The 12,574-nt window shown below is 39.3% G+C and overlaps 1 protein-coding gene across 6 annotated transcripts in view; it reads right to left on the bottom strand.

The window, feature by feature from the left end:
- The window catches only part of TBC1D5 (TBC1 domain family member 5), a 515,710-nt gene that overhangs the window by 234,954 nt on the left and 268,182 nt on the right, over positions 1 to 12,574 (bottom strand). For all 6 annotated transcript variants that reach the window (XM_075922103.1, XM_075922104.1, XM_075922102.1 and 3 more), the window contains 3 exons: positions 3,990 to 4,098; positions 1,713 to 1,802; positions 1,526 to 1,597 (listed from right to left, as the gene is read on the bottom strand). In XM_075922103.1, coding sequence (XP_075778218.1) covers positions 1,526 to 1,597; positions 1,713 to 1,802; positions 3,990 to 4,098 — 271 coding nt within the window. The remainder of the gene's footprint in view (positions 1 to 1,525; positions 1,598 to 1,712; positions 1,803 to 3,989; positions 4,099 to 12,574) is intronic.

The following is a 12,574-nucleotide window of genomic DNA, read 5'->3' as shown; positions in this document are numbered from 1 at the left end:
TAAATTAAAATACATCAATTTTCTGTTATTAATTAGAGAACAAAACAAATGCACAGAACACTACCCTAGCACAAATATCTGCAAAACAGATGCACATTGCATAAATCCAGCCAAAAACCTGAACTTCTCTTGTGAATTGTCATGAATTTAGAAAATCTTAAAACCAAAATTTTCTAAAACCATAACAAGCTGAAAAAATGGTGATTAGCAAAATAGCTTAATGATATACTGCTGTACAATAGACAACGTTACTAAAAATAACAGCCAAGATCTTAAAAAATGGGTGGCAAAAAGTTAAGCTTCTAAATCTAACTGTACACACCTAAAGTTTCAGAGGGATAGCCATGTTAATTGTTTTTTAAGTTTTTCCAGTGACAAACTAATAGTCTTGCAGTACCTAGACAGTCTCTAAAGTGCTACAAAACTATTAATTGTTTTTTAAGTTTTTCCTGTACACACCTAAGTAATTTGATTTCTAAAGTGCTGGACTCCCAGGGCCACCTGCAAACTTTAATAAGAGTTGCTGGCTACTCAGCACTTTTGAAAATTGGGCCAAATGTGTTTTTCATGTTTTTAATATAACTTTAAATTCTAAGTCTTTCATCTTGCAGGAGTTCCTCAGTGACAATGACTTAATTCTTTTTGCTTGCTGTGACCTATAAAAAACAATCCTTCAAACAAAAAGTACTCAAAACTCTAGAACTCAATCTCTTCTGTACCAGACACCTCTTCCATCCAATAATACAAAGAGCAGAGCGGTTGCTAGTGTTTGACAACTGTAGGGAGTCACAACACTAAAGCAGAGAAGCCAAGCCCTAAAATGATGGGTTCATGCAACCTCGTGTGTGAAATCAATTCTTTAAATGACCTCAAAGGAGTGGGTACTGATGAGTATAGTTTTCATCACAGTTCTACCTCATCCTCATTATACTAATTTTTAAACCATTAAATGGAAGAGAGTATAACTGTAGCAATTTAATCCATAAATTTGACTGAGATTCTTCATGCATGATAAATCACCAGTAAACCTATAAGTATTTTTCTGGACATCCTATCTAATCAACTTAATTGATATTAATGTACAGCATTTTATAATTTATGTTAGAAAAATAAATAATTATTTTAGTAGGCAGTATTTCTAAATGTACAGCATATCATTTATTCATTTAGCAATAATTTGCTTGCATTTAAAAGTGCAGAAATATTTCAGTAAGAGAGCTTTCTTGATGATATAAATCAAATCATATTATATGGCCAGCCAGGTGTCCAAACTATGAAAGTGGAACCAAATCCCAATACTGATCTCTTGCTCATCAATGCATCAGCAGTTGGGAATGCTGAATACTCACTTCCTGGAAAGGAAGCACTCCCCCAACTCAACAGTATCTCAGTTTAGGAGTGGTACTATACTACTCCCATTTCATTTCTTGGCAATTAGAGAGCTCTTTGTCAATCTGATTATAAACATCAAGATTATTTAATTTGTATCAAACATCGTGCATGCAACAAGTGAGGCTCATCTTACCCCCTCATCCTGTGAAAGTGGATTGTTGATGACCAGATCCTGCTGTCCAGCTTTCCGAGGGTTTGTAATATGCTGAGCGGGTGGAAAACAGAACATGATTTCTACTTTCAGATTTCTCTCATACCAGAAGCACTATTCCAATATCCAGGTACAGATGTGGAGGGTGCATTTTTTCTATTCTACTTACTATTTCTTTAATCTTGTTATACCATGTTCTTAATTTTGAAGTTTTATTTATCCATTGACTTCTGTCTTGTGGTAGAACATTTAGAAACAGCTGTTAAAACAAAAGACGTGTTAGAAAGAGAAGTTTCATCAATGTAATGTAATTTTCTAAATAAAAGTCCTCTAGAACAGTCTAAATCATCTCACAGATGAGAAGCAGTATTAAAAAATTAAAATTCTCTCTACATGAGGATGATACAGTGAAAAACCTAGAAGTGATAAGTTCTGAGTCCTGGTTAAGTTCCAAAAGCAACTGATAGAAACTAAGATACAACATAGAAGTACAGCAACAATCTATAGAACAAAATCTTAGCTGCTATAAATTGTGAGAGCTCCATCAAAATCAATGAACCTATTGATAATTTACATCAGCTGAGGACCTGCCTCACCAGATTCAGGTTCCCAAAGCTGATTTAAAAATATAGGAAGAGACCAAAGTAGAAAAATGAAAGTTTGGAGCTGCAGACACAGCATGAATAGAGATGTAACATATTTACAAACAGATTATAGAAGAAAACCTAGCCATTGAAAAAATATATTCTGCTTGGGATAATCTGGAAAGAAAACTGAGGACAAAAAAAGAACATCCTCCACTGTTCTTTGAGGTAGTTTACAGGCTTGATTTTGCAAGATGAGGTCTAGAAAATATCTAGTTTAGCGATGGATGACCAAGATTAGTGAGTAGTCTGCATGAGGAGTCTTCCTTTATCTCAGTGGCCACAAGATTAAAATCTTGAATGTGAAAATTTAACCATGACCCCAAGAATGCTTTGTGGTATTCAAGCTCTAGGAGGAAGGGTGAGGGAGGACCAGAGGCGCAAACCAGCTGATTCGCAATGCTTCGGAAGTACTGGGAAGAAGGGGGAGAACTAGGTAAGTATGGGGCCTCCAACACATGAGAAGCACAGGGAGAAGAGACAGAGGGGGCAGTGTATGCAGGCTGTACATAGAAAACCAGATGGACTACATGGGCTGCAGGTTGTCCACCAATGATCTAGTAAGGTCTGAATTTTAAAGGAAAAATGTTTTTACATTTCTGTATAGGAAAATCAGTCACAAGGATGTAAATCGCACCCCCACCTTCCAAATTGAGAAAGATTATCTGCACTGACTTAAGATATGAAGAAACAGTAGTATTTTTGCTCATTTTAAAAAAAAGTTAAACATTGTAAACTATTCTTAAAATAGTTAGGAGATGTTAACAGGAACAAAAAATCCCCACAAATAATTATTTTTAAGAATAATACTAAGAACTTAATAAAAACTTTGACCAACATTTTAAAACATGCCAAATTCGGCACCTAACTCCATATACTGTCACTTCAAATTAAAATGGCCTAATTTTAAGAGGAGTTTAGCATCTCTGAAAATTAGGCTATTTTAATGCAGACAGCTAAAAGTGGATTAGGCTGGTGTAAAAATGTGTGTACGCAAATCATATGGCAGCCCTTCCTGGAGAAAAATATTTGTGATAGACTGTAAAACTGTTTACCATTATGTATTACGCACATTCAAGTTCTTACTTCTCTCTCTTTCAGTAGGTCTCATGCTAATGTCAAGCTGAAACACTTCCACTTGAAGTGAAGTAACATCAAGTGTATTGGGGAACACGTTCTTGTCCACCAGAGGGAGAAAGCCCTGACCTCTTTACAACACATTACTTTCAATTTCTATCTTGCGTACCTACAATATTATTTATTTTGCCAAAAAAAGGTAAGAGACTTCTGATGCCCCTTATTGTTTTCCATGAGTGGAAGTTCCTACTTTATCCAAAATTACAAAAAAGGCTGTTAGACCCCTAAATTTCTCTTTTCTATTGGGAAATATTCTGCAGTTGCTGCTTATGGAGAGGCAGCATGTAGGTTGTAAACAAGTCGAAGTTAGTCCGTAAAATAAAAATGAGGCAAAAGTTGCCCTTTTCACTCAATAAGCATGTTTTAAGTGTAAAAAATACTCTGATGAAACATGGGTGTGTCACACGGAATTGTACACAAAAAATAAAATGCTATGCAACAAAGATAGCAAGGATTTATATGAAAAACTATCATCAGCAATTCAGCTTTAAGGCACCCTCAGTATGATTAGCAAATGTCCTCTGAATTATAAAATGGCTAGGAAAACATTGGAATGAAGTCTCTTGGAAAATTCAGTGATTCTTTGCATCAATAATTTTCCAGCGCATCAGGTAATGTGTTGATCTATTGCAACCACAAACTGTAAATAAATATTTTCTTCTTACCTTCCAGCAAACACTACGGAACCTGCTGCTTCTCAGCTGCCCATTAATCCCCTTCAGCCGTATTGTTGCCAAGTAATTGTTGTTTACAAATAGTTCTTCCCATTCTTTACTACATGAAAGGAAAGAAGGAATTAATGTTATTAAAAACCCTCAGCTGACTTAAGGGCTATATCACACTAAGTAATTTTGGATAAGCAGAAGGAAAGGAACTCTTTAAATGTATATATTTAGTTGTGTACTGTTTCTAAACGCATGGCTGTCTTTTTGGACACATCTCTTCTCTGGATTTAATGAATATGTAGATCGCTATAATTATGCCAGCAACTGAAATTCATAATGTCTGTGGAGGCTATTCCATTTCCTCGAAAATGTTGGTACTGCAGTTCAGTGAATAAACAAGAAAAATGAATATTAATATAAGCACATTCATGTTTCAGCCATAGACAAAGATGTGCCTATTCCAAAAATATGAAACAGAAAAGTATACTGTTGACGGTATTACTTCCTCACATGACATATTTGCATAAATGAACCTTCTTTTCTTCTTAATGTCAAGCTGGGCAGTTAAGCATAATAGAAGATGACTTTCTTTAACATTTAGTGCTATTTACTATTGAAATCACTTCAACTTCTTTCTACATGATCAGTTTTAAAATTTTAACAGGTGCTAGCAAATTTAAAAAAACATCAAAAAATTAAAAAGCTTCACTGTATAAACTGTTAAAGGCAAGCTTGAGTACCTTGCAGTACCTATGGCTGACTAGATAAACAACCTAAATATGCCTCCCAGGCATGCAGACACCAGGGGCCTAACACCTGTGCCTCATTAATATACAAGTAAATCTGCTCTGCTGGGAAACAATTGGAAATTAATTGTCCCAAACCATTTACTGAGTTTGAATAAAAGAATGAGATCTATAATTCCTACCTTTTCCTCTGAATTGAATCTCAAGAATACTACTAGCCACTTGATGATCTAACCAAAGTAACCCAGACGTCCTCTGAAATTTTTCCTAAAGTATCGCAGTAATTTCACTATAAATCATTCGGGGCACATTTAGGGGCATATGTGGCTCAGCAGCATGTTGCTGTTTTGAAAGTTGTGTCTTTAAGTTAAAATATCCCTTTTCCATTTTCTCTTAGGAGAATCACTTGGTTTCCTAGGAAGAAACTAACCCAGAAATGGAGGAGAAATTCTTAATCTCAGGGTGTGATCCTCAGATCTCACTTGTCTAAAGAGGGTCAGGATAGTCAGGCAGGTGCTGCTATAAGAACTCCTTTCCTCCCAATTCCCTTGAGATTATCCTGAACAAATATCCCAAACATGATGGTCAGGGCACTATGCAGGTGAAGATGTCAGCTTTTAACTAAGAAGAGTTGAATTTCTCCATAAAAGAAGACTGTTGTGTTCACAAAAGGTCACGATACTAGATAAATAAATAAATAAATAAATATATAAATTTATTTATTTGTCTCTAAGGTGTTACAGAACCACTCTTTTTTAAAAAATGTTTCCCAGGGTAAGGATTTATATTTAGGCCTACTTCCTGGGCTGCAGCTAAGTACCTGAGCAAAATTTGGGGCGGTATGTGAAGACCGGCTTAAAAAAAATCTTTGGACTCGTCCAATTTTGATCTGTCTGGGTTACAGGTTGATTTAACTTGTACCATCTGCCAACAGCCTCAAGAGGTGCATAGGGCAGCAGATTGCCCAGGTGATTGCGAGTGGAAGCTCTGGCCCCTAATCTGTCACTAGAAGGGGGTATGAGTTTACAAAAGTCACTGCTTTTATAGAGAAGACGTATTCCATTTTTCTTGGTGTAACTAAATTCTGAAGACATGTTTTTAACAGGCCTACAACAAAGTGGTTGAAGCAGAAATCTGGCAAATACGTAAGCCATACCCTTTTGTCCCTGAGGAAACACTAAAAAAAAAAGGGTTTTGGTCTGACCCAGTATAGCCACTCTCAGGGCTCGCCGAACTGCGGCGAGTCCCGCTCGCCAGCCGCACTGTCCAACGATCTGCGCATGCACAGATCGTTCTGTGCATGCGCAGATCGCCCAAACCCGGCTCTTCCGGGTTGCAATCTACTCGCTGTGGGCGAGCAGATGGCATTATCTGTCAAACCCTGGCCATTCTTATGCTTTGGCTCTATACCAGAGGACCTTGCCTCTATGCCGGTTATTCTGGCTTTAGAGTGGCTTTGTGCTGCATATGTGAAGTGGACACACAGACCCGCTGTCCCAGCCAAATTTAAATGTGGGTAACTATAGTATTCTGACTTCCTAGATTCCCCTATGGTTTCTATTGGATGCAATACTCTTCATTTCCTATCATAACAAGTTTTGTAGCATCACTGGAGCCATTAGAACAGATACCAAGTAGGTCTCATTATATACACACTGGGTCAGACATTATATATTTTCACTGACATGGCAATATTTGCTGACTTAATATTACATGTAAACAAGTGTAACTAAGAACAGAATCTGTTCTAATATGTTTATTACAGAAGTTACCAGTGGTCACTGTTTGACAGTAGCTAATTTTTTTTAAGTCTCTCTATACCTTGGATTTCAAATACTAGTAAAACTTCCAAAGCATTCCCTTCCTTTTGTGACAAAAATTTAGAGACTTGGTCTAAACTTGGAAAATTTGAGCAAAATGACTTCAACCATTGGAGTTAGAGTGGAAATTTTACATTTTTCTCGATGTAACTAAATTCTGAAGACATGTTTTCAGTAGGCCTACAGTAAAGTGGCTAAAGAGGAAATCTGGCAAGTACATAATCCACACCCTGTTGGTCCATTTGGAAACACTACAAAAGTTATAAGCAACTAAAAAAATATTTTAAGCAGAATCAATAACTGAGTTTAACTAAATCTTGCCCCTACTTGACATTACTCAACAATGCTATTTGACCAGCTAAGAATATGCAAGACATTTTATATGATGGGAACTTTACATTTACTTTGAAACTGAACATAAAATAAGCCAGGAAAACTATATCAAAGACAAAAGTGATGGGGAGTCCTGTGGCATCTTACATACTAACAGATATAACGGAGCATAAGCTTTCTTGGGCAAAGACCCACTTCGTCAGATGCATGTAGTGGAAATTCCAGAGGCAGGTATAAATTTACAGGCATAAGAAAAGAGTACCAATCAAGAGTAAGGCTAGAGATAACAAGGTCAATTCAGTCATGGAGGATGAAGCCCGTTTCTAGCAGTGGATGTGGAGGTGTGAATACCAAGGGTATGTCTAGACTGCATCCCTCTGTTGGCAGAGGAATGCAGATTAGGCAGGTCGACATTGCAAATGAGGCAGGAATTTAAATATTCTGTGCCTAATTTGCATAAAAATGCCTGCCACGTTTTGCCGACTCAGCACTTTGCCAGCAAAAAGGCGCAGTCTAGAGGGGGATCTGTCGAGAAAGAAAGCTTTTTTTCGACAGATCCTATAAACCTCCTTGCAGGAGGAATAAGGGATCGGTCGAAAAAGGCTTTCTTTCTCGACAGATCCCACTCTAGACAGCCACTTTTTGCTGACAAAGTGCTGAGTCCGCAAAACATGACAGCTATTTTTATGCAAATTAGGCACGGGATATTTAAATCCCTGCCTCATTTGCAATGTCGACCTGCCTAATCTGCATCTCTCTGCCGCCAGCAGGATGCAGTCTAGACATACCACAAGAGAGGAGAAACTGCTTCTGTAGTTGGCTAGCCATTCACAGTCTTTGTTTAATCCTAACGGAGGGTATCAAATTTTCAGATGAACTGTAGCTCAGCAGTTTCTCTTTGAAGACTGTTCTTCAAGTTTTTTTGTTGAAGGATGACTACCTTTAAATCTGCTTCTGTGTGTCCAGGGAGATTGAAGTGTTCTCCTACAGGTTTTTGTATATTACCATTCCTGATATCTGATTTGTGTCCGTTTATTCTTTTACGTAGGGACTGTCCAGTTTGGCCGATGTATATAGCAGAGGGGCATTGCTGTCACATAATGGCGTATATTACATTGGTAGATGTGCAGGTAAATGAACCTATGATGGTGTGTCTGATCTGCTTAGGTCCTGTGATGGTGTCACTGGTGTAGATATGTGGGCAGAGTTGGCACCGAGGTTTGTTGCAGGGATTAGTTCCTGAGTTAGAGTTACCGTGGCATGGTGTATAGTTGCTGGTGAGAATTTGCTTCAGGTTGGTAGGTTGCCTGTGGGCAAGGATTGGTCTGACTCCCAAAGCCTGTGAAAGTGAGGGATCATTGTCCAGGATGGGTTTTCTATAAGGTGCCACAGGACTCCCCGTCGCTTTTGCAGATTCAGACTAACACTAAGGGTGTGTCTAAACTACTGAGTTTTGTCGACAAAAGTGGACTTTTGTCGACAAAACTATACCGGCGTCTACACTACCGCTGAGTTCTGTCGACATAATGTCGACAGAACTCAGCAGTTTTTTCGACGCTGGTAAACCTCATTTTACGAGGCATAACACCTTCTGTCGACAGAGTTCTGTCGACAGAAGGTGTTATTGCCTATAAGGTTGCGTCTAGACTACAGGGTTCTGTTGACAAAGCAGCTTGCTTTGTCGACAGAACTCAATGTGTCTGGACGCTCTTTGTCGACAGAAATTTTGTCGACAGATATTGTCGACAAAACTTCTGTCGATAAAACCCGGTAGTCTAGACGTACCCTAATACTAGATCAGAAGCAGATGATGATAAAGTGTTTATAAAAAATCATAAATCCCACAATTGTATTGCTTACTTACAATACTGGCTGCATTCTATAATACAACAAATTACTGAGCTTTGATTTTTACTTTTTCCCCCCCAAAGATGGTGTGTGTGTGTGTGTGTGTGTGTGTGTGTGTGTGTGTGTGTATATATATATATATCCTCTGCAATGTAAACTCACATACAGGCGCTCCATTAACCCAAGTTAGCAGAAAATCTGCAAGTCAATCTGAAATGAGCAATGAGGAATGGAACTCAGGACTACCAAGTCCTATTTCCTTCACAGAATCTAAAGAACCAGTTGGAAAAATTGAAACTTAATAAGCAGAAGCAACTGTGTATATGAATAGGAGTGCCCTTTGTAACGCAAAGGAAGTATTAGCCCATTCTCCTCAGTTCTGTTGAGGCTTCAGCTGGAATAGTGTTTATTCCAATTGTGGGCAGATAAATTCCTTTCTTCTGAAAGGTCCTGAGTGAATTTACCCACTGATCAAGCATAATGCTTTTATCCTACAACATATTTCTCAGAGTAAAAAGACATTTTCTTCTGCAGATGAGCCTTCCACGGCCATGACCACGCCTGGGAGGAATTTGATCCAGCAACAGGTTATCTTCTAGAGGGGTATCCCAGAAAAAGCATTGACCTAAGCTTATTATTCTTTTAAAATTGTTCCCACACACCCATCTGTGGGAATCACCATACCTCACAAACAGATACTGACCCTAGCATCTTTGCAACAACAAAAAAATTTGGTTTGCCTTGTTTGTGCTCACTGTGATTTAGCTGGAGATTCTTTAAAAAAAAAAAAAAAAAAAGTCCAGAATGGGAAAAAAAAAAAATCTTTTGCCTCATTGTGCTCTTTTATTCTGACTCTCGTTCAGATCTAATTGTTTTAAATATATGCCTATATTTTTCCTTAGTGTCCAGAAATATGGAAAATAATGGGGAACTTTGTCTTTTAAATATTTCCCAGGTGTTTTCTGTTCATTTGCTGATGGTCTGAGCCAGATAGGAACTGAACTGTTAAATACTGTGCTTCCTGAAAAACCCTAAATAGACTCAGAGGAACTGCTCTCATATCACTGCTCAAGGATTGCTTTTGCTCTTATCTTTGAGATCCATTTATTAACCTGCTGGGAATGACCTTACTCCTTAGAGAACTAACATGGGATCCACACCATGATTTGAAATCTGAGTGTAAGTTCCTGGACCCAAAAGGAAAGACTTTTGTTACAGACGGCTGTGACTCATAGAAGAAGCTGCCGTCCACTAGGGAAAACCATCATAATGTGGTCTTACTGCTTGGCTGCTGAGCTTGAAGGCCCAAGGAGTAGGCTCCATAAAGAATAAAAAGCTGCTTTATTCTTTTGATAATTAAGGATCTGAAATCCATATAACATTGGCATGCTCTGCTGAGGCCTAAGCAGCAGCAACTGCACCGTCTTCCCACTGCCTATGCGCAGCTGGAGGGGGAGCAGTAGCATTGTAAGTACCATGGTTAGCAGCAGTGGTTGCTAAGATGCAAATGAACAGCTCAGCAGCTGAAACTACTTCTCTCATGAAGCTGCTCCAGAAAATGGAATCCACACCACAAGAAAGTGGAGTCCACTCTGACAGTAGGAATGGCTCCATTTTAGCCACAGCTGCTGAACTTCAAGGACAGCCTGTCACACCTGCTCATTTGGCTGAGATCCACCGTGATCCTTTCCCAAGCTACGGTGAATTGGAGTGGCTCTACAACACTTAAAAGAAAGTACTACAGCTTGCAGAAAAGGAGGGAGAATAATGGGCAGAAAGTTTATTATTTATTAATAATAAATAATATTATTTTCAGGAGTGAATGAAGTTCTGTGGCCTTCAGTGACCATGATCCTCTTCCCCCCAATCTTAAAATCTATAATTTTGACCTGAAAACTGATTTAGCTATAACTACTCAAGAGAGAGATTTTGGAGTCATTGTGGATAGTTCTCTGAATGCATTCATTCAATGTACAGTGGCAGGCAAAAAAGTAAAAAGAATGTTAGGAATCATTAAAAATGGGATAGAGAATAAGACAGAGAATATCTTATTGCCTCTTTAAAAATTCATGCTATGCCCACATCTTTAATACGGCGTACAGATATGGTTACCTCATCTAAAATACACACACACACAGGCATTGAAAAAGGTTCAGAAAAAGGCAACAAATTGATCAGGGGTTTGGAACGGGTCTCATATAAAAAGAGATTAAAAAGACTGGGATATTCAACTTAGAAAAGAGGAGACTAAGGGGGGATATGATAGAGGTCTGTAAAATCATGACTGGCGTGGAAAAAATGAGTAAGGAAAAGTTATTTACTTGTTCCCATAACATAAGAACTAGGGGTCACCAAATGCAATTAATAGGTAGCAGGTTTAAAACAAACAAAAGTAAGTTTTTCTTCACACAGTGCATGGTTGGCCTGTGGAACTTCTTGCCAAAGGAGGTTGTGAAGACCAGGACTTTAACAGGGTTCAAGAAAGAACTAGGTAAATTCATGAAGGTTAGGTTCATCAATGGCTATTAGCCAGGATGGGTAGGAATGGTGTCAGAGGCTGGGAATGGGTGACAGGAGAGGGATTGCTTGATGATTCCCTGTTCTGTTCACTCCCTCTAGGGCAGCGGTTCTCAAACTTTTTGGGTTCCGGAGCCCTTTACATGCGTAAAAATTTATGCAGAGCCCCAGCGGTCCACTGATTGTGTGTGTTATACCTATCGATGTTTCCAGTTTGTCAACCTGGGGCTCCGCGGACCACAGTTTGAGAAACACTATTCTAGGGCATCTGGCATTGGCCACTGTTAGAAGATAGGATACTGGGCTACATAGACCTGTGGTCTAACCCAGCATCGCCGTTCTTATGTTCTTATGCACTCTGGGTAAAAATTTCAAACATGCTGGCCTATGTGATTTAGGTTCTTAAGTCCCATTTTCATAAGTGACTGAGACATCTAGGAACTTATGTCTTATAAAAAAAAAAAGTCCAGGGAACTTGTTTCTGTGTCACTTGGGTACTTTTGAAAAAATGTTATTCTTTTTGCCTTCTCTGTACCACTGGGATGGCAGAGTAGCAGGAGGCTGCAAACTAGGAATGTAAGCGACTAGTCAATTACCTGAGAAGCATAAGTTGCTTAGCAACTCAATTAGTCACTTCCCCCTACCCCACACTGCCTCTAGCAGAGAGACACAGAAACAGGCGGCTCTTGTAAATTTCAAAGAGAGACGTAGCAGTCTGAACCCACTGTGCCTCTCCCTTTGATTAGTGATGTTAAATTGCGGATAATTGACTAACCCAGTGGTCACCAACCAGTAGATCAGGATCTACTGGAAGATCTTGGAGCCTCTGACAGCTGATCCTGACTGGTTTGGCCAAGAGACTATCAAGTGCTGGCACTTTAGCCCTCCCCCCACTGCTGTGTATCTCCTGCCCTTTGCCTTGGAGCTGCCCCTTCCCTCCCCTGGAAACTCCTGCTTGCTGTGCAGAGCAGGAAAGAGTGAGCAGGGGGCACTGATGTCAAGATGCCCCCCTACCACCCTATGTTCTATTTCCACAGAATGGAATGGGGGGCACAGGGCTTGGGATGGAGAGAGTTTGCTGGCTGCTTTTGAGAGTGGTGCAGGGCCAGGGCGGCGGTGAGCCTGCCTTCGTCCCACTGCACCACCACCCACGAGCCACCTGAGGTAAACAGTGTTAAGCTAGAAGCAGCCATGGCGGGGGTGGGTGGGGGAAGCAACTAGTTGACAAGCCTGTTGACTATTCAGTAAGCATTTGCTTATTGGATAGTCAACTAGTCCTTCAGATCCCTCCTTTTGATATGAAAGCAGTCCCGCTGTGCCT

Source organism: Pelodiscus sinensis, chromosome 2 (assembly GCF_049634645.1).
Source record: "Pelodiscus sinensis isolate JC-2024 chromosome 2, ASM4963464v1, whole genome shotgun sequence".
Classification (NCBI taxonomy): domain Eukaryota; kingdom Metazoa; phylum Chordata; order Testudines; family Trionychidae; genus Pelodiscus; species Pelodiscus sinensis.
The sequence above is the reverse complement of the archived record's forward strand: the minus strand, read 5'-3'. Positions and strand labels throughout refer to the sequence as shown.